General features: G+C 45.0%; 4 protein-coding genes and 1 long non-coding RNA gene across 9 annotated transcripts; 3 read left to right on the forward strand and 2 right to left on the reverse strand.

Annotated features, from left to right (window-relative positions):
* Positions 1-123: 123 nt before the first annotated feature.
* On the reverse strand, positions 124-1,169 carry LOC114430733 (uncharacterized). The gene is made up of 3 exons (XR_003670010.1): positions 1,046-1,169; positions 260-428; positions 124-140 (listed from the first exon to the last, which is right to left on the reverse strand). It is a non-coding gene; the product is annotated as an uncharacterized LOC114430733 (long non-coding RNA).
* A 462-nt stretch (positions 1,170-1,631) lies between these two features.
* On the forward strand, positions 1,632-5,828 carry msto1 (misato mitochondrial distribution and morphology regulator 1). 4 transcript variants are annotated; one of them, XM_028432250.1, is made up of 14 exons: positions 1,632-1,815; positions 2,265-2,394; positions 2,485-2,554; positions 2,643-2,718; positions 2,821-2,872; positions 2,960-3,104; positions 3,325-3,439; positions 3,527-3,661; positions 3,741-3,893; positions 3,977-4,108; positions 4,183-4,367; positions 4,447-4,551; positions 4,659-4,771; positions 4,852-5,828. In XM_028432250.1, exons 1-14 carry the CDS (start codon positions 1,732-1,734, stop codon positions 5,109-5,111), a joined length of 1,755 nt encoding a protein of 584 aa, XP_028288051.1. In that variant the 5' UTR covers positions 1,632-1,731; the 3' UTR covers positions 5,112-5,828. The 4 variants fall into 4 exon arrangements, with proteins under 4 accessions (XP_028288051.1, XP_028288053.1, XP_028288054.1 ...); XM_028432252.1 differs by having other exon boundaries at positions 2,963-3,104; XM_028432253.1 differs by having other exon boundaries at positions 2,824-2,872; positions 2,963-3,104.
* A 483-nt stretch (positions 5,829-6,311) lies between these two features.
* srsf4 (serine and arginine rich splicing factor 4) lies at positions 6,312-10,333 on the reverse strand. Of its 2 annotated transcripts, none has more exons than XM_028432267.1 (6): positions 10,132-10,333; positions 9,280-9,419; positions 7,848-7,951; positions 7,543-7,757; positions 7,357-7,434; positions 6,312-7,223 (listed from the first exon to the last, which is right to left on the reverse strand). In XM_028432267.1, exons 1-6 carry the CDS (start codon positions 10,236-10,238, stop codon positions 6,740-6,742), a joined length of 1,128 nt encoding a protein of 375 aa, XP_028288068.1. In that variant the 5' UTR covers positions 10,239-10,333; the 3' UTR covers positions 6,312-6,739. The 2 variants fall into 2 exon arrangements, with proteins under 2 accessions (XP_028288068.1, XP_028288059.1); XM_028432258.1 differs by having other exon boundaries at positions 7,848-7,960.
* Positions 10,334-11,807: 1,474 nt separating this feature from the next.
* On the forward strand, positions 11,808-14,483 carry LOC114430384 (XK-related protein 8-like). The gene is made up of 3 exons (XM_028398618.1): positions 11,808-12,415; positions 12,743-12,930; positions 13,142-14,483. Exons 1-3 carry the CDS (start codon positions 12,090-12,092, stop codon positions 13,885-13,887), a joined length of 1,260 nt encoding a protein of 419 aa, XP_028254419.1. The 5' UTR covers positions 11,808-12,089; the 3' UTR covers positions 13,888-14,483.
* Positions 14,484-14,695: 212 nt separating this feature from the next.
* On the forward strand, positions 14,696-17,445 carry LOC114429835 (XK-related protein 8-like). The gene is made up of 3 exons (XM_028398459.1): positions 14,696-15,055; positions 15,403-15,587; positions 15,885-17,445. The coding sequence occupies exons 1-3, from the start codon at positions 14,760-14,762 to the stop codon at positions 16,784-16,786; spliced, it is 1,383 nt and encodes a 460-aa protein (XP_028254260.1). The 5' UTR covers positions 14,696-14,759; the 3' UTR covers positions 16,787-17,445.
* Positions 17,446-17,523: the final 78 nt, after the last annotated feature.

Genomic DNA, 17,523 nt, shown 5'->3' on the forward strand with positions numbered 1-17,523 from the left:
TGTGTTTGAGAAGCTTCTACAGGAGGTGTGTCCTTACACAAGGAGTGTGTATCCAGCAAATGATGCTCCAGATGATCAGTGTTGTCCTCCACGTGCTCCACTCTGGTTAGACATGAGCCTTCAGACCTCTGCCCTTCAGTCTGCCATCAAACACATTTTCGTTATAATACAAAAAACACACAACAAAACTATTTATGACCTGTATACTCTAATTTAAATAAATCAGAGTAAGTATTTAGTTCAAAGGAGAACTCCTCACCTCTCCTTCTTTAAAGTTCTCAGCAGGATTCGAGGAGTCCTGCAGGCTTCTTCTCCTCGTCTTGAACCTCCTCTCATCGTCGGCTTCTTTAAGCTCAGCCAGGTTGAGGCTGCCGCTCTCATGGCATCTCTCCTCCATGACAGCAGAAGATCAGAGGACCAGTGTCCACCTAATGTCAGGATACACAACAGAATCCCCGGCGTATTTACCGACACACCAAAGTGGTGTCACTTTAACCTCAACTCAACCTCAACTATAAATATTCTGCTGCCTACATGTTTCCTGACGTCTAAAAAATATGAAAACATTTTGAATTTCTTTTTTTAAATCTGCAAAATGGAGCTTTAATATATTTAGTAAAATTTCCCAGCTGGGATGAATGAAAGTATTTCTATTCTATTTCAAAACTTATTTTCAAACATAACTAATTTAAGCTGTTCACATCACTTAAAGCTTCTGGCAATGAAATGCCTTAAAAAACAAAAACAGCCCCGTTGTTATGTTGTTATGTTGTTTTGTTGGTACACATTAGTCACAGCAGTGTCATAATGAAGAAAGAGACACACACAAAACCTGCATTACAGCATAGAAGTTCACTACACGTGTGTAGACAGACAGATCTGAAAGTAAACTTATTTCAAGTGCACAGCTGAAACCTTCAGAAGTCGTGCAGACCAGCGAAACAACACTACCCGCTGCTGAAACGCCTCCACACACAAACACACAAACACACACACACACAGTCCGAGAAGCCGCTGTGTTGGCCTGGCTGCTTTCTGCTCTCACCTCGGTATGAATGCAGCATCAGAAGGCTGCTGGTTCTCAGCTGCTTCTGTTTTACTGTCCGACACAAACATGAGCCGCATCGCTGTTTGCAGATTGTTTGATGGGATTCATGCTTCCAGTTTTTCCTGCAGGAGGAGCCGCACAGAGCGGAAACTGAGCTGCGGCTCCTCCCTCTGATCCCCCACCACCCCACATCCACTCACTGCAAAGTATTCACGGTTTGTTTTAACCCTGTTTTAACACTGACGGACAGTCTTTATATTTATGTATATTTATATTATATTTATTAGAATTGATTCTAGACTATATATGACACATTATATTTAATTATCTAATTGGATAATAATAATAATAATAATAATAATAATAATAATAATAATAATAATAATAATAATAATGTAACTTAATTTAAAGTTAAGTTAAATTTAAAGTTGGTATTTTTGAGAAAAACTCCGCTATGAGCACGTGAAGCAACGGCACAGTGAAACCAATCTACCCCACACACGTCATCCGTTCGTCCAATCATATTTCTCCGCTTTTTTGTTTCAGCCAATGGGATGCCGCGCTTTACGTGCCTTACGTCTTTGGTTAGATTGTCGCCCTCCACTGTTTTCATCTCCAAACATGTCCACCATGAACAAAGCAGCGTGTTTTATGTTGACTCCTGCTTGTTGATTTCCGTCACGATGAGCAGCCTCTGCAGAGAAGTCGTCACTCTCCAGCTCGGACATTATTCAAACTTTGTGGGCACTCACTGGTGGAACTTACAGGTGAGGAGGCGGCTAACGCTAAGCTAGCTCGCTAACGCTAGCATGTGTTGACAAAGTTCTGAGTCTTCTCTGGACTGTGTGCAGTTAGCTGATGTTAGCCGCTTTATGACTGCACGCAGTTCGCTCTTTTTAACTGTCTGAGATCTGGCTGTTTAAATAATCTGACACCGAGGGGTTAATGCTTAAATAGCCACCAGGTTTATGATGCTAAAACCGCTAATTGTCTGTGACTGTGGGGCATTCCCTATTGAATATTACATACACACATACAAATGTGTTAATTGTCATTTTTAAGCCTCAGTTTTACACAGTTTTATATGATCCATTATTAAATATGTATTTATTTTGTGTGACTGAGGTATTATTTGACAGCTTTCATATATAATATATATTAGTAGTGACTGCTTTGACCAGATGATACATGAAGATAATCCCTTCATTGTTTGCAGGATGCGTCTTTATCGTATGACCCAGAGTCGCCTCCTTGTGAGGTCCAGAGTGATGTTGTGTTCCGTGAGGGACAGACTTTGGGTGGACACGTCACCTACACACCACGGCTCATTGCCATGGATCTCAAAGGTAGGTTCACATGTAAAAAATGTGTTTTTGTTACATAGACACATGTGTGTATGGTGCACAGTAAACAGAGCTGTTCTCTGGGTGTTACAGGGAGTCTTCGTACGCTGCGGCAGCAGGGAAGTCTGTACGAATCAGGCAAAGACACATCTGCTGTCACGTGGTAAAGAACAAAACCTGTGTGCAAAGATTTCATGTATTTATGTATCTGTGTGTGTTAGATGTAACAACAGCTTTGTTCCATGTTATAGGGAAGGAAGTGTCATGATGCACGAAGAAAGTCCTCCTGTAAAGAACTCTTTTCTTGAAGATCTGGACAAGTTGGATGTGAGTATTTAAAGTATATAATATATATGTGTATGTTTCAAACGAAGCGTTTTATTTATTACAGCACATATTGGGTATAGTGATGTTTGTCTTTGTTTCCAAAAGGGGGAGATACTTGCAGAGGCAGATTTTTCCCCACAGCCTCAGTGTTTAGGTAAACCTGTTTCCAAATTTCTTTAACCTAAATGAAAGATTCTGCATCAAAATCTGTGACAAACACGCTTAAAACTGTTCACACCAGCAGGCTCAGTGAATGTGGACACAGTCAACAATCACCTGGCTCGCATACAGAAGAGCTACCGGCTGGAAGGCAGCGTGAAGGTGTGGTCCGACTTCCTGAGGATCCACCTGCACCCACGGACCATCTCTGTCGTCCACCCGGATGGGTAAAGCACACAGCCTCACTTACACAAACCTGCAGCTACAATAATGAGCTTTATTCCAAATTAGGATTAGTGTGTTACATTTTTACAACATGATGAGGAAAAGAATGTCAGACAGGCAGTCCTGCACCTCCTTTCCACCACTAGATGTCAGCCTGCACTCAGATTGACTCTGAATGTTGACTGTGAGCGCAGCTGTATTTTTGTGTTTGTGTGTGTGCAGAGTGTCCAACCGTCTGGAGGCTTTCGGTCAGGGAGATTCTCTGCTGCAGGGGTCGGTGCTTGAGGAGCTGGAGGACAAACTGCACTTCTTTGTGGAGGAGTGTGACTACCTTCAGGTACGTTTGCTGTCTCGTGTACACGCTGACATTTTCCAGTCCATTTTCAACATTGTGTTTTCCTTTATCCTGTTTTTTTCCTCTCAGGGTTTCCAGGTGCTGTGTGACCTGGCAGATGGCTTTGCAGGCCTAGGGTCAAAGGTCACAGAGATGCTCCATGACTCCTATAGTGGAAGGGGAATCCTAACCTTTGGCTTAGCACCTGTCAGTCATCCAGATTCGGTGAGTAGATTCAGCCTCTCTCCTTCTGTTTTATCTTTGTATAAAGTCTTATGTGTTTTCTGGTGCTCTCTTTGTTCAGACTCCGGTGAAGGATCTGTACCACCTGTTAAACTGCACTTTAGGCACCGTCCACATGGCCAACCACAGCTCTTTCTTCTGCCCTCTGACCCTGCGTGGTGGACTGGGCAGGCGGCCCTCCTCTCCGTCAGCGTTCCCCCACCTCTGTTATGATGTGAGGCCTGTCATCCTGTCTTTGTTTTTGGACTTAGAGAACGTCAGTCTGATCTGTCTGTATCTGATCCTCCTCTGTGGCAGCCCTCGCTCTGGTACCACTCCAGCTCAGTCCTGGCTTTGGCCCTGGACGCCATCACTGTGGCTTACAGGCTGAGGAACAACAGCATCCCTATGTGGCAGATGGCTGACACGCTGGCTGTCTCAGGAAGGAAGGTACCTCACCTTTTCTTTTTAGTAACTCACTTCTACACCGAATCTTACGGTAACCAGTGGGACTTTAATCCTAGGTGGTAACTGCGTATGGTGCTGTCCCCTTTCCCATGATGCATGGCACCTCTCTCCCCGATGCACTGAGTGCCTGCGCTGATGCGTTGCCATGGAGGCCATTGTCAGCCTGTCCTGAAGCAGGCGATGGACGATGCTACGGCCAGTGGGCGACGCTCAAAGGCTTCGAAGGACAGAAACTGATCAGGTCAGAATCAATATGAATGGGATTTACATAAAACAATTTTTTTAAATAAAATCTGAAGTAATCATTGTCTTTCTCTCAGCTCTCTGGCTTCAGGGACTAAAGCACCCACTCCTCTGCACAGCCTCCACAGTGGGGAAGACATCCTGGCTTCCTACATCAGATCCTTCTATCCCTCAGCTCCTCTGTGAGTCTTTACATGTGCTGTTGAAGACTCTTGCTTGTGTGTGAGTGTTGGAAGTGTTACCACCTGTCTCTGTCTCTTTCATCATCTTCTTGCCGTCACCCCCGCAGTGCTCTGCAGTTGGTGTCTGCTCCCAGTAAGCTGACACCCCCGTTCCCTCAGATATTCAGCCAATCCCTCGATGCTCAGGGCTTCCTGCAGAGCCAGCCGCCCCCACCTGGCTGTAAGTAGAGTTCCGTTTGGTCCTGTTGTTTTTTCCCCCTCTGCTCAGCTCAGTAATTGATAAATGACCTGTCTCTGCAGTTCCACCTCCAGTTGTCTCCTCTCTACCCGTCATGACTTCCCTCCAGTCGGGGCCTGCCCTCGACCCCTGGCTGTCTGAGCTGCATCGTGGTGCGAGCGCCTTTGACATCCGCCGTGTGGCCCCCAGCTTTCTCTCCCAGGGACCTGAAGTTGCAGACTACCAGGAGGCCCTGGAGCAGCTGCGTTTACTGGCCTGGTGTTACCGGGATGACAGCTGCGGTGTGATGCGCTCTTCCTCTGAGGAGGATGATGATGACTGACGGCCTGCCATCCATTACCTGAACTGTCAGTCTGCTTTGTTTACCAGCCTGCATACACTCAAACAGGCACAGGGACTAAAAGAGGAGCTGGGCTCTGATTTGAGGAGGATTAGGACTGTTTTATAAGCTGACAGGAAGAGCTAGTTGAACAGCCAAATCCACACATATATGGACATTATATCTTGTTCTAAATAAAGTTCAGTCCACATATTTGTGCTGTCAAGAGATGTTGATATAAATGTGGGCCAGTAAGAACCCAGAAAGCAGCTTAGTTGTGTTGACAGCATGTTTAATGTCTGAGCATACAGAAAGCACCATTCAGACTAAATCCCCCACTGCACATTAACGCTACACAGATCTTCCATAACCTGACACTGTTTATATTTTGAGGCTGAAAAAAAGCTTTAACATGACTTAAGGTGAACGAGGCCCTGAACTGAGCTGCAGCAGGAGGAGGACAGGTCAGACACCCAGTGGTAGAAAGGTGGATGTAGCATCACGCTGATGTACGAACTGCGGTTACATTTCTTGAAATGACTGTAATAAAATGTGTTTTTATGCACTGTAAGATGACTGTATTACATATGTAGCTGTCACCGGCTGCAGAAAGTTTAGATCAGATGTTGACAGTGTGGAGACAACGTTTACCTTCTCTCATCGCTGCAGCCTGAAGTGACCAGAATGATACCATTTTATATAAAAACAGTTTAAACTCTACTCCAGATGTTGTGTTTTCAATCTTTAAATTACTTTCTGAGCTAAGTTTTTGTTGCCGATAACCATCTCAGGCATGGATCCACTCATTTGATATTAAAAAAAATTGCTGACATGGTCAAAATTTTTTACCATTCTCTAAATTCCCCATACCTGCAGCACACTGCTCTAACGACATTAGTCCCAACTAAAGTCCTCAGCGAATCTGTGGGAACTATTTTAAGTCATGGATTAGCACATGTGGTTTAGTGGGTCAAACTGTTAGCAGGAGGGGGGCGCATGTGGGATTGACCCAAATTAAACTACAGAGAAGACACTGATGCCGACAATGTGACTAATTCATGTGATTTTAACCAATTCTGAGTAGAATAAACAGTGAATTCTTAAGGGGCATTAATAATGAATGTTCAGTATTCCCCTGAAACTTTCACATTTAACCTGTATATTAATATGCAATATAAATATATATATATCCAGACGAATCCAGAACAGGCATTTTTTTAATCTGAAACAAAATGATACAAGGATTTCTTAAAGGTTTGGAGATGTTTAACATACTCCTGTCCAAAATATTCACAAAAAACAGTATGCTTCTACATCTGATTAAAAAAGGCTAAGACACATACCATTTCAACTTATAAAACCAAGATTGCACCCTGTTGTTTTAACACACACCTCTAATGGAAAAAGAAAACATGTCTGGTAAAAGTCACATGAAATGAACTAGCATGTGCATAAAAGACATCACACTTGACAAGATGCCCGGTATCCTACAGCTATTTATCAAAATACAGAGGGCAGGGGGGGTGAAGCGGGGTCTGGGGAATGTAAATAAAGGACTGGGGGAGACACGGGGGCCGGGGCAGGTGTGGGAGGGGGCGTTAGAGCTCATGACAAACTGTCCAAACGTCGAACTAGGAGCGGGAACGGGAGCGAGAACGAGACTGGGAGCGGGAGGGAGAACGAGATTTGGAGCGAGACTCTGATCGGGAGCGGGACCTAGCTTTGGCAGGGGAGGGGGAATGAGATTTGGACTTTGACTTAGACCTGGCTCTGGATTTGGACTCGGTGGGAGAGCGGGAACGGGACCGGGAGCCCTGTTCGGGCTCACCTCCTTCGTCGTCACTCTTGGGCTGCTCGCGGCCCTTTGAGCCAGATTTTCTTGAGCGATCTTTGATTCCCGATCTGGAACGGGACCTGGAACGAGAGCGAGATCTGGACCTGGAATCCTCCTTCTTGCTCTTCTTCCCTTCTTTTTTGCTCTTTTTGCTCTTGGGGCTGCGGCTCCTGCTGTGATCCTTGTTCTTCTGAGCGCCGTTGCTGCGCTCCTCTTCGTCCTTCTTGTTCTTTCCCTTATTCTTCTTGCTACGAGATCGGCTGCGGGAGCGGGATGCAGCTCTGTGGGTGGAAACGGCACGGTTGATTTTTTGCAGAGCTCAATCGACTGCTTCCTCATTTGCCTCAATATGATCAATGTCCATTTTAAATCCACCCTAAGCCCTTTGACTGAACTCTTTTGTGGACCTCTTACCTGGAGCGGGAGCGGCTGCGACTGCTGCTCTCACTGCGGCTGCGGCTCTTGCGAGACCTCCTGCTCCTGGAGCGGGACCTGAGAAGATATATAAACATCATCACTATGCTTCCCTTTTCTCCACAGCTGCCACGTGAGATGCCTCATTACATAACAGTTTACTTATGCACCAGTGGAGGATCTCACCTTGAGCGGCTGCGACTGCGGGAATATGAGTGGCGGCGCCTGGCACCGGGGCGATCCTCGATCAGCCGGATCTTTCTGCCATTCACCTCTGTGCCGTCAAGCTTCTCCAGAGCTCTCTTCATGTCAGCATACAGCCTGAACTCTATCACCCCCTCATTCTTCCGGCCCTTATGGGTGTCAGCGTAAGTCACCTCCCCTGCCTGCCTCATGTAGTCCTTTAGAGGAAACAGACACTTGAGTAGATGAGATATTCAAATTTATCTCCAGACATCCATCTATCCTAATAAAAATGTAGGGCTTCATACCTTTAAGTCTTGCCAGCTACAGCGGCTGGAAAGATTCTCAACAATAAGCCGATAATCTGTCCTTACAGGTGGACCGTATCTGTCTCTCCAGCGTCCATATCCACCTTTCAAGGCAATAAGCAAACACAAAGAAAAATGAACACCAAGAAGCAACAGGGATGGTGCAATCACACTAAACTCCAAGCTACACGCTACAAAAATATATCAATATTCTGTTGGGAAAAGGAAACAAAGAAGGGGAAAAGCAAAAGTGAAAAAGATTTACAAAAAGAAAAACCAAACAAAAGTCATTAAATCCTAAAAGATCCTAATTATTTCTTTCTACAAAAATCTCAATCTTTAATTCAAAGTTTAAGCCAATAAAACACAGTAAAATTTGGTAAAAGTTCAATATGCCTATTTATTTCTAATTAAATAAGAAAGAACAAAAAAAATAAAATCATAACTGATTGAGGAAGTACTTACGGTGAACTAAAGTGTCTAAGCTATCCTATCTAAAAACATATCACTGTTACAAAACATGTTCTTTTTCAGGCACCTATAAGAGCTGAACCCACATCTGTTCCTAACCCCATGGCATCCTCACCACCCGGCCTGGGCCTAATGGGAAAAGCGGTCTTCATTCACAATGGCTCCCTTTTTTGGTCTGCCCAGGGGCCCAGAATGGTCAAACCACACTCTTGGAAAGGGGGGACACCATGGCCAGCAATAGGGGCAGGCAGTCAGCAAAGGACTCTTTCAATTAAAACATTGAGGTTCTTTGTTAAATCTTTACCTTTAAATTGACAATCATTTTAAATAAAAACGGAATAAGACATCAATAGATTACAAGATAGTTAACAATGAATTAGCTATTTTACAATATTCAAATGAACACAGTTCCTATTAGTAAGCCATTTTTCCCCATATTCACATTATTATAGTTTCACCAAAACAAGCTTTAAATCCATCAAATGGAATCCTAGGATATTCTTTCAAGTCATTGGTGGCTCAGATGCACACAAATTTAATCACAACTGATGAAACTTCTCTTCTTAGAGAAGCTCTGCACTGAGTGTTGCTTACATTGAGTCTACTGCAAGTGAAACTGCTGCACTACAGCATCCTATTCAAAAAACAGACACGCCTGAGTGTCAAAGGGTCTCTGAGAGCAGAGAACAATGCTGATGAAGTGATGCCATTAGGACGGGTGGAGACACCGATAAGAGTTCCTGGATCTACTTTCCTGAAGCTCTTCCACCTTAAAACTAAAAATATTCTTTAAATTTGGATGATTTTAACTTGAATGCACATCAGCCACCAAGGACAAGATTACAATTTTGCCCCTTTTTTTTGAAATTTAGATTACAGACTCCCCTGCAATGAATGAAACTCCTCAACAATTACATTATTCATGAGAAAACAACAACAGCCATTTTTAATAGACACTTACTCCTTCCACCATAGCCACCGTCACGCCGGGGCCCCTTGGTGTGCTCCACAATCACCCTTTCTCCACACAGCTCTTTGCCATTCAGGTCATACACAGCATCGTCTGCGTCACGGGGGTCATCAAATTCAACAAATCCATACCTGTGGATGGGATCAGGAGTCGTGTTAGCATTGGATTACTGGATTTAAATACAGAAAATGTGCAGAATAATAATGTAACGGACAGAAAAAAATAAAAAAAATGTGAAATGAATACCTCCAGTGTTAACCTAACAATATAATTAAACAGATATTTGTAGGAGATTTTCTCACTTTCACAGATTTCTGACTGGATTTCTTCAGGGTGATCGATAATAAAAGTAACCTGTATTTATAGCAGCCTAGCGCCAGAAGCTAATTCTTACAACTAACTACAGAAGCTCGTAAAAAATAGCACTCAGCACACACGTAAAAACTACACATCAAAGCAAAGCATTTTTTTTTACACCTGTGTTGCTCAGAATTTCAAGCTGTAGTAAACAGATCGCACGTAATACAGGCAGCCGCCGATGACTTTGCCACGTCTAATATTAGCACAGCTAGCTAGTGCTAACTTTGATCGACAAAAGCGCAAAATAATCACCTGCAGCGAAACTTACAAACAATAATCTTAACTTTAGTTTTGCACACCGAAAGATAACACACCGCTGTAAATCACATTTGTTACTAATAGGCAAAATGTTGCACATGTTAGCTAGCTAATGCTAGCTAAAGCTAGCAGGCCGGGCCCGCTCTAATGGAAAAGGCCCCGACAGGACTGGACGGCGGCGCGGCCTGCTCCAACAAACAAACAACGAAAAGACTTCCTCGTTACCCGTTTTTCAGGTCGACTTCGAGTATCTTCCCGTAGCCTTTGAAGAACCTCACCACGTCCTTTTCTCTGGCCCTCCAGCTCAACCTTCCGATGTACACCCTCGACATGTCGTTAGCTTCTGTGTGCTGCCGAAATGTGAGACCCGAACAAAACCGAGCGAGAAGTCGGAATGCGCGTGGATGTAAACCCTGCGTGCTCTTCCTCGAACCCTAAAGGAAGTAGCTCACACAGGCACAGCACTGCCACCTACTGGAATGTAGTAGACAGGCACACAGACACGGAAGACACTGTTATTTAACGGAAAAGGGAGCCGATTAAAAGTTTTCACGATTAACACACAAATAAATACAAAAAATTATAAATACACAAATTCTCAAACAGCAATTAAATAAAACTAACAAGACTAAAATGGAGTCTGTAGCTTGAAATTTGTAGGAGGAGATACATTTGGCAGATGACACCGAAATTGCTTAATATTTGAAAAACTAATTAAAAAAAAAAAAAAACTTAAAAAAAAGGACCTGAATGTCCTCTGTGAGATGAGTGAGTAGTTGAATGGCTGAAATCGGTCAATGTATGCTCCTTCAAACTAATAACAAGAGTTTGATTGCCTAGCAACGGCAATCAAATTACTATCATTTACACAATTAGTTTTATTGCCGTTGCTAGGCAATCAAACTCTTGTTTATTAGATGATGCTCTATCAAACTTGCATTCAGAATTTTCTAATTCCGAATGGTTGTGGACCTGAGGAGGACCAAGACACACATGGCTCCAGTTTCCATCGATGGGAAGAGTGTGGACATTGTTGAGGATTACAAATACCTGGGAGTGGTGTTGGACAATAAACTGGACTGGACTAAAAACACTGAAGGGCCAGAGCCGCCTCTATGTTCTGAGGAGGCTCCGGTCCTTTAACATCTGTCAGACTATGCTGAGGATGTTTTATGAGTCTGTGGTTGCCAGTGCCATTTTGTTTGCTGTTGTGTGCTGGGGCAGCAGTCTGAAAGCAGCGGACACAAACAGACTCAATAAACTGATCAGAACACATCACACGGTACAAGTTGTATTATATATGACTTCAGTCTTCACTTGCCAGGATTTGACTTGAATGTTTATTAATGTTTAGAATTTATTAGGTTTTACTTTTATTTTACGCTTACTACTTTACCTTATTTTATATTTCTAACTTGTCTTTTTTGAGTATACATGGAGCACCTGGAATGAAAGCAATTTCCCCTGGGATCAATAAAGTATTTCTGATTCTGATTCTGATTCTGAATTGTTTCCACACGCCAGGCTCTCAAAGTTGGAGTGGTTTTTGAGGTCTCCTCTGCTGTTACCATGGTGACAGGCTGACACACAGAGGCATACAAAGCTCTGAATTTCTCTGATTCTCCATCAATTCAGAGCATCAATCCTTCACATCAGCATTCAAAGCAATGCTTCAGCTGCAGCAATCAAACTTGCATTTTCTTCAGGAAACGCCCTTTTCTAGTTCATTACGATTTGACAAAAATCGAATTTTATAAATAAAAAACAACTCTAAGAACTGTTTTTAATCCTTGAAATGTTAGATTTTAGACGTGAACGCGCAGCGCGCTCTTTAAAACCTTTACATCCCGGGTTGATGAGCTGCGGTGGGCGGGGCTAATTAGACACGTCATCGGCAGGGAGCTTTACAAACACACCGGCCACGGGGCTTTTCCTGTGTGGGGACGTGGTTTCATCCTTTTTGCGTTAACATTTGTGTTGTAAATTATTTTCTGTTGAGTTTTAACGTGACTTTAAAGGAGTGAGTGAACACCTCTGCTGAAATGTCACAGTCTAAACAACTTTTCTTCTTGACCGCGGTGCGGACAGCGAAGCCGCTTTTGGGAGGGAAATAACGGTACAGGACGTTAGCCGAATGTTAGCTTCGCAGCCACAGGTGGCACAGCTAGCTGGCCCGCTCCGCCATGGAGAGCGGTACTTTCTCAAAATATTCCTGGATCGACTTCGCCTTCTCCGTGATAGGAGTGTGTACTTTCCTCGTGGACTGGGCCTCTGACGTGTGGGTGGCCACGGAGTTTTACTGCCGTGGGGACTTTTACTGGTTCGGGGTGCTGGTCGGCCTCATGTTGCTGTCGTCCGTCGTGGTCCAGATGTTTAGCTGGTTCTGGTTCAAGTACGACCGAGAGCTGCCGGGCTTCGGGGCACAGACCGGGCCAGGGACGGTGCTGTTCGGGAACAAAGTGAAGCTCTTCTGCCTGTTGCATGTGCTGCAGCTGGGCTTCCTGTGCAGGTACATGTTACTGTTGGACTAGATGAACTTTCTGGAGGTTTTTCCACGTGTGTGAAGTGTCAGATAATCCAGCCTTTGTTGTGCAAACACATTTTAGTCTCACAAAACAAACAAAGTGATGTTTTCTGAGCATTTTTTACTCGAGGATATATAAAAACTAGCCTGGATTTCCCCACAGAACAGCTCAGACATTCTTGAGAGGTGTGGCAACTTGACATAATGGCTTATTCAGGTGTGAAAAAAGCTGCATTTGTCATGCTCCTGTGGGTTCTGTGTGCTCATTTCTGTCTCATTTTCCCAATCTGTGTACCGTCTACATGCTCTTAGGCACATCTCCGCCATACGCCAAGGCTTCAGGGTGTGGTGGCGTAAAGAGGAAGGCTCCGAGTACGCCGTTTACCTGACCCACGACCTCAGCATGCTACGCCTCATCGAGACGTTCTGTGAGAGTGCCCCACAGCTCACGTTGATGATCTACGTCATTCTGCGCACCAACAAGGCCCGGACGGTTCAGTGTGAGTTCTCAATAAAATATGATAGTGATGGAGTGAGCAGGCACAGCCCTGTCTGCATGGCGTTCTGTGTTACACTGTGCTCTCTCAGTATAATCTCTAGTGCACATCCATTAACAGTTAATGCACTTTACCTGGGTTACAGGAAGGCATCACATATTACAGATGAGTGTTGTGTTAACTTCCTCTTGCTTTTTAACTTCTCTTTTCTCAGTTGTCAGCATTGCTGCGTCGACCACATCCATCGCCTGGATGGTGGTGGATTACCACCGCTCACTGCGCTCCTTCCTCCCAGACAAAGCCAAACAGGGCTGGGGTTCCTCCTTGATCTACTTCCTGTGGAACCTGCTGCTCATCGCCCCGCGGGTGGCGGCCCTCGCCCTCTTTTCCTCTGTCCTGCCCGGGTACATTGGCGTCCACTTTCTGATGCTGTGGTGCGTCTTCCTGCTGTGGGTGTGGCAGCAGAGGACGAGTTTTATGGACAGCGTGTGTGGCGAGTGGCTCTATCGGGCCACCGTGGGGCTCATATGGTACTTCAGCTGGTTTAATGTGGCAGAGGGTCGGACCAGAGGGAGGAGCATCATCTACCACTCCTTCATCACCACAGATGGAGGAATCCTGCTGGTGACCTGGTGGTGCTACAGAGATCCGGTCCAGAGCGAGCCATACGCCCTGGCCCTGCTCATCACTCTACCTCTCACGTACTTCCTGGGACTGCTCTTCAAATCCCTCTACTACTGCTGCTTCCACCCTAAACTGTGGAGGCCTCCTGTGAGAGACGCCGGGCTTCCCGACGATCTGCCCGACTCAGAAGTGTCCTTCAGAGACTTTTCCATCCAGGACAACTCCCTATCGACTCAGCTTCTCAACAAACGAATGGCCTGCCATGCTGCTCATTTTTACACAAAGCAAGGAAAGCCCAACACAAGCACAAACAGAGCTGAATCCTCACAGCTGTGATGTCTGACTTTGTGTTGTGTCACAACTTCTGTGCTCTCTGTCATTTTCTACATGCGGTACAAGTTTGCCAGATGCTTGAGCAGGATTCCTCAAGATGTAAAACAGCCTTAAAACGACAACGTTAAAGGGACAGCGACCACATTTTAAAGACCAGACAGGTGCTTACAGATTATGAATAGTCGTTGTTTTCAAAGCTGGTAGCCTAATAAGATCATTGCTAAACCAGAATCTTTATAGCAAATTGTGTGTTTTATTATTATCATTGCATTTTTTTGTAATATTTTTCCACAGCTTGGTTTGTAAATGTGTGTGTTTCAGCTGCGGCACCTGTTTACTGATTGTAAAATGTATAAGCTTACATTGTATTTCTTATGTTCCCCTTCAGTGCTAATAATTTACAGAGAAGCGTTCTACACAGCTGATGACTCAGGTGCAGACTTGTAGTGTTTGTGTAGCTTGTCACGTGCCTGATGTGGACTTTTCAGTTCACATACAGTTCTCTGGTGTTACATGTGGACAGTCGGGGTTAATGCATTCTTTTTTTTTTTTTCTACACGTTGGAGTGGTTAATCCGGTTACTGTCAAGTTCACTACTGTGTGAGCCATTTACCTCATTTGCCCTGTGCAATTATTAAAATGTTATCAGTGTTAAGTCATCTGTGTGTACTTCTGTGTTGACATGAAGGAGTTAACAGTTCTTATTCTTTTCTCTTATTCACTTTGTCAAAGGGAGGGTGGTGGGCGGGTCAGGTTGTAGGAGGGGTTTTTTAAAACTGAACTTTGTATGCTTTCGGTTGTGTTGCAAAGTTGGACACCGACGGGAAAACATCTGTGACCCGCAGCATGCAGCAGCAGCAGCCCTGACAGAAGCCATGACTGTGTTCAAGTGTCCCCCTCTGGACTTCCTGTTCACTTGTGTGAGCCTGCCTTTGTTCCTGGTTGACATCGTGCTGGATGTTTTGGCTGCCGTTTCCTTTTACAAGGAAGGGGCCTACGTGTTCCTGGGCTTCCTGGTGGTGTGTCTCGTTGGCTCGTCCTTGCTGGTCCAGGCTTACAGCTGGCTGTGGTACAGATATGAGAATTTTGAAATGTACACAAAGGTGGAAAACTCCCTCAACAAAGGCTGGATCAAGCTCCTACATTTTCTCCAGATGGGAATCTACCTCAGGTTGTATAACCCTTGTACATGATAATAAGACTGGTATGTGGAGAATTCCTCAGGCTGTGTGTGAATAGATGGGCGTGCGTCCAGATAACACTGCTTTTAGTTTCTAATCTGATATTTCAGGAAAGAAAAACTGTGCTACAGCTGTGCTATGTTACACCAAGTAACATGTGATGCTGGTTTCCATAATATTAAGTCATATAAATGTCGCATCAGGCACATCATGCCATGTTTTTTGATGTTTGTATTTCATTTGCAAATGAGTCATATTTCCTGATTTACAGTAGAAAACGATGGCAGACGACATTTTCCGTGACTCTGCTCTGTTCCACATGCTCCCCTTCCTTCAGGCACGCCGCCGTCTTCGAGACCTCTGTGACCAGCTGCTGTTCAAAGCGTCGGGCCGAGTTTGCGGTGTACCTAAGCCACGACCTCAGCATGCTGCGAATCGTCGAGACGTTTGCGGAGAGCTGCCCTCAGCTGGTCCTCATGCTCACCATCATGCTGCAGGAGGGCCGGCTGGATCTTGTGACAGGTGCAGTGTGCTGCTCGTGTTTCATCATGTGGTTTTACTCTTAGTCATTCAAAAATAATACAGTCATAATGTGGAAGTGGAAGTAAAACCTGATTTTAGCTCAGAAAAAATTTATTTTATGAGGTAGTAGTATCCCTGACCTTTGACCTCTTAACATTAGATTCCATCCAGTTGGAATCCAAGTCCAAGTTGATGTTTGTCCTACATTTGAAGAATTATCCAGTGGTCCTGCATGATAATATGAAGGACAGACCACCTCAAAGCATGTCCTCTAATGATGCCCCTCTTCCCCCTCAGTGATGAAGGCCACCGGGTCATTCTGCGCCATCACCTTCTGTGTGACCACGTACCACCGCTCCCTGCGTTCCTTCCTGCCCGACAAAAAGAAGCAGCACACGTCCTCCTCCATCGTCTTCTTCCTGTGGAACCTGCTCCTCATCGTCTCTCGCCTCACCGCCCTCGCTCTTTTCGCCTCCGTGCTGCCCTGCTTCATCTTCACCCACTTCTTCTGCTGGTGGCTGGTTTTGTTCTTCTGCGTTTGGCGGAGCGAGACGAAGTTCATGGAGAGCAGCGTTGGGGAGTGGCTGTACAGAGCCACCGTGGGCCTCATTTGGTATTTTAACTGGTTTAACGTGGCCGACGGAGACACTAGGAACAGGACTCTGCTCTACCATGTGTACACACTGGGGGATATTTCCTTTCTGTGCGGCATGTGGTTTTGGTGGATGAGCACGGATCCACCTGATTTCGTGGTACCACCTTTCTATGCCAGGATCACTGCTTGCAGTGTGGTTGCGGTTTACATCCTCGGTCTCTTATTAAAAATGTTATACTACAAATGCTACCACCCAAAACTCAACAAAGAGGAACTAAAAGGGGACGACTCAGAGGTGGCGGATCTGAACTGCAATAGGGCCCCTGATGTGAAGGACTCCCCTGATGTGAAGGACTCCCCTGATGTGAAGGACTCCTCTGATGAGACGGACTATGGTGTAGTCCTTTTAATGGCAAAAAGTCACAATGTCATGGAAAAAATGACCGACTGGGCTGCTAACCTTGAAGACACATCTGAGGATGCGGTGTACCAGAATTATCAGTCTGAGGAAGTGACTGACAGGGCCATGGACCGCAGCCAGCGCACGCCACCAGCACGCTGCAACAAGAGAATGAGGAAGCTGGCTGAGAACTTCTACGCTTGAAACTGACAGCACGTGGATGTTGACCAGGGTCACAGGGCTGCGTGACCTGCTGCCTGACTGTATTATAAGGGATCTGTTATGCACTTCCTGAGCTGTATTACATGCTGACAACAACAACTGTACTTGTTGTTGTTCCTTCGTGGAGGAGGGTCGTTAATGTGATTGGCTCATGATGGATGGTTCATGCACTCATGTCCTTTCCAAACAGTTTACAAAGAGGACCTCCACGATCAGGTCACATGCTGCTGAAGTCCCTTTTGATTGGTCGGGCCAAAGACCTGTGCAGTCTTTACCCACCATTCTGCCAACTAATGAGAGACGGAGACATAAAACTCTGAGGTTTTATTGGGCGGGAGATCAGTATAAGCTTTTGATTAAAGTGTCCTTCAGAATACTCAAACTGACTTTATTTTATGGGCCGGATACCGAGTAGAACTAGCACCACAGTCGTTTTTTTTTTGGGACTAAACTCGGTGAACAAATAGTAAAGTGTGAGTTGAAAAGCAGAAGTATGAGCCTTCCCTCATTGATCTTCCAGTATGACAACATTCCTGTCCCGGAGCTTGACTTGATGATTCTATTTATGCTACCTAAGTTGTCAATATATTGATATATTTGTGTAATTTTGTAATAAACACAAAGTCTGAGAAGTCTTAAAATGTATTTACATTGTATTGGGTGTACACAGGACAACCTTACAGGGCTGTGTGGGAGGGGAGGGGAGGCGGGGGGGGGGG

This window comes from Parambassis ranga, chromosome 2, assembly GCF_900634625.1.
Source record: "Parambassis ranga chromosome 2, fParRan2.1, whole genome shotgun sequence".
Classification (NCBI taxonomy): domain Eukaryota; kingdom Metazoa; phylum Chordata; class Actinopteri; family Ambassidae; genus Parambassis; species Parambassis ranga.

Excerpts from the sequence above, each read along its gene's own strand:
- srsf4 (XM_028432258.1), bottom strand. The coding sequence starts at position 10,238 with ATGTCGAGGGTGTACATCGGAAGGTTGAGCTGGAGGGCCAGAGAAAAG. Across the intron at positions 7,435-7,542 it reads CGCAGTCGCAGCCGCTCAAG|GTCCCGCTCCAGGAGCAGGA; the intron begins GTGAGATCCTCC and ends ATATCTTCTCAG. Across the intron at positions 7,224-7,356 it reads CGCAGCCGCTCCCGCTCCAG|AGCTGCATCCCGCTCCCGCA; the intron begins GTAAGAGGTCCA and ends TTCCACCCACAG.
- LOC114430384 (XM_028398618.1), top strand. The coding sequence starts at position 12,090 with ATGGAGAGCGGTACTTTCTCAAAATATTCCTGGATCGACTTCGCCTTC. Across the intron at positions 12,416-12,742 it reads CAGCTGGGCTTCCTGTGCAG|GCACATCTCCGCCATACGCC; the intron begins GTACATGTTACT and ends ACATGCTCTTAG. Across the intron at positions 12,931-13,141 it reads CAAGGCCCGGACGGTTCAGT|TTGTCAGCATTGCTGCGTCG; the intron begins GTGAGTTCTCAA and ends CTCTTTTCTCAG.
- msto1 (XM_028432250.1), top strand. The coding sequence starts at position 1,732 with ATGAGCAGCCTCTGCAGAGAAGTCGTCACTCTCCAGCTCGGACATTAT. Across the intron at positions 1,816-2,264 it reads CTCACTGGTGGAACTTACAG|GATGCGTCTTTATCGTATGA; the intron begins GTGAGGAGGCGG and ends CATTGTTTGCAG. Across the intron at positions 2,395-2,484 it reads CATTGCCATGGATCTCAAAG|GGAGTCTTCGTACGCTGCGG; the intron begins GTAGGTTCACAT and ends TGGGTGTTACAG.
- LOC114429835 (XM_028398459.1), top strand. The coding sequence starts at position 14,760 with ATGACTGTGTTCAAGTGTCCCCCTCTGGACTTCCTGTTCACTTGTGTG. Across the intron at positions 15,056-15,402 it reads CAGATGGGAATCTACCTCAG|GCACGCCGCCGTCTTCGAGA; the intron begins GTTGTATAACCC and ends CCCTTCCTTCAG. Across the intron at positions 15,588-15,884 it reads CCGGCTGGATCTTGTGACAG|TGATGAAGGCCACCGGGTCA; the intron begins GTGCAGTGTGCT and ends CTTCCCCCTCAG.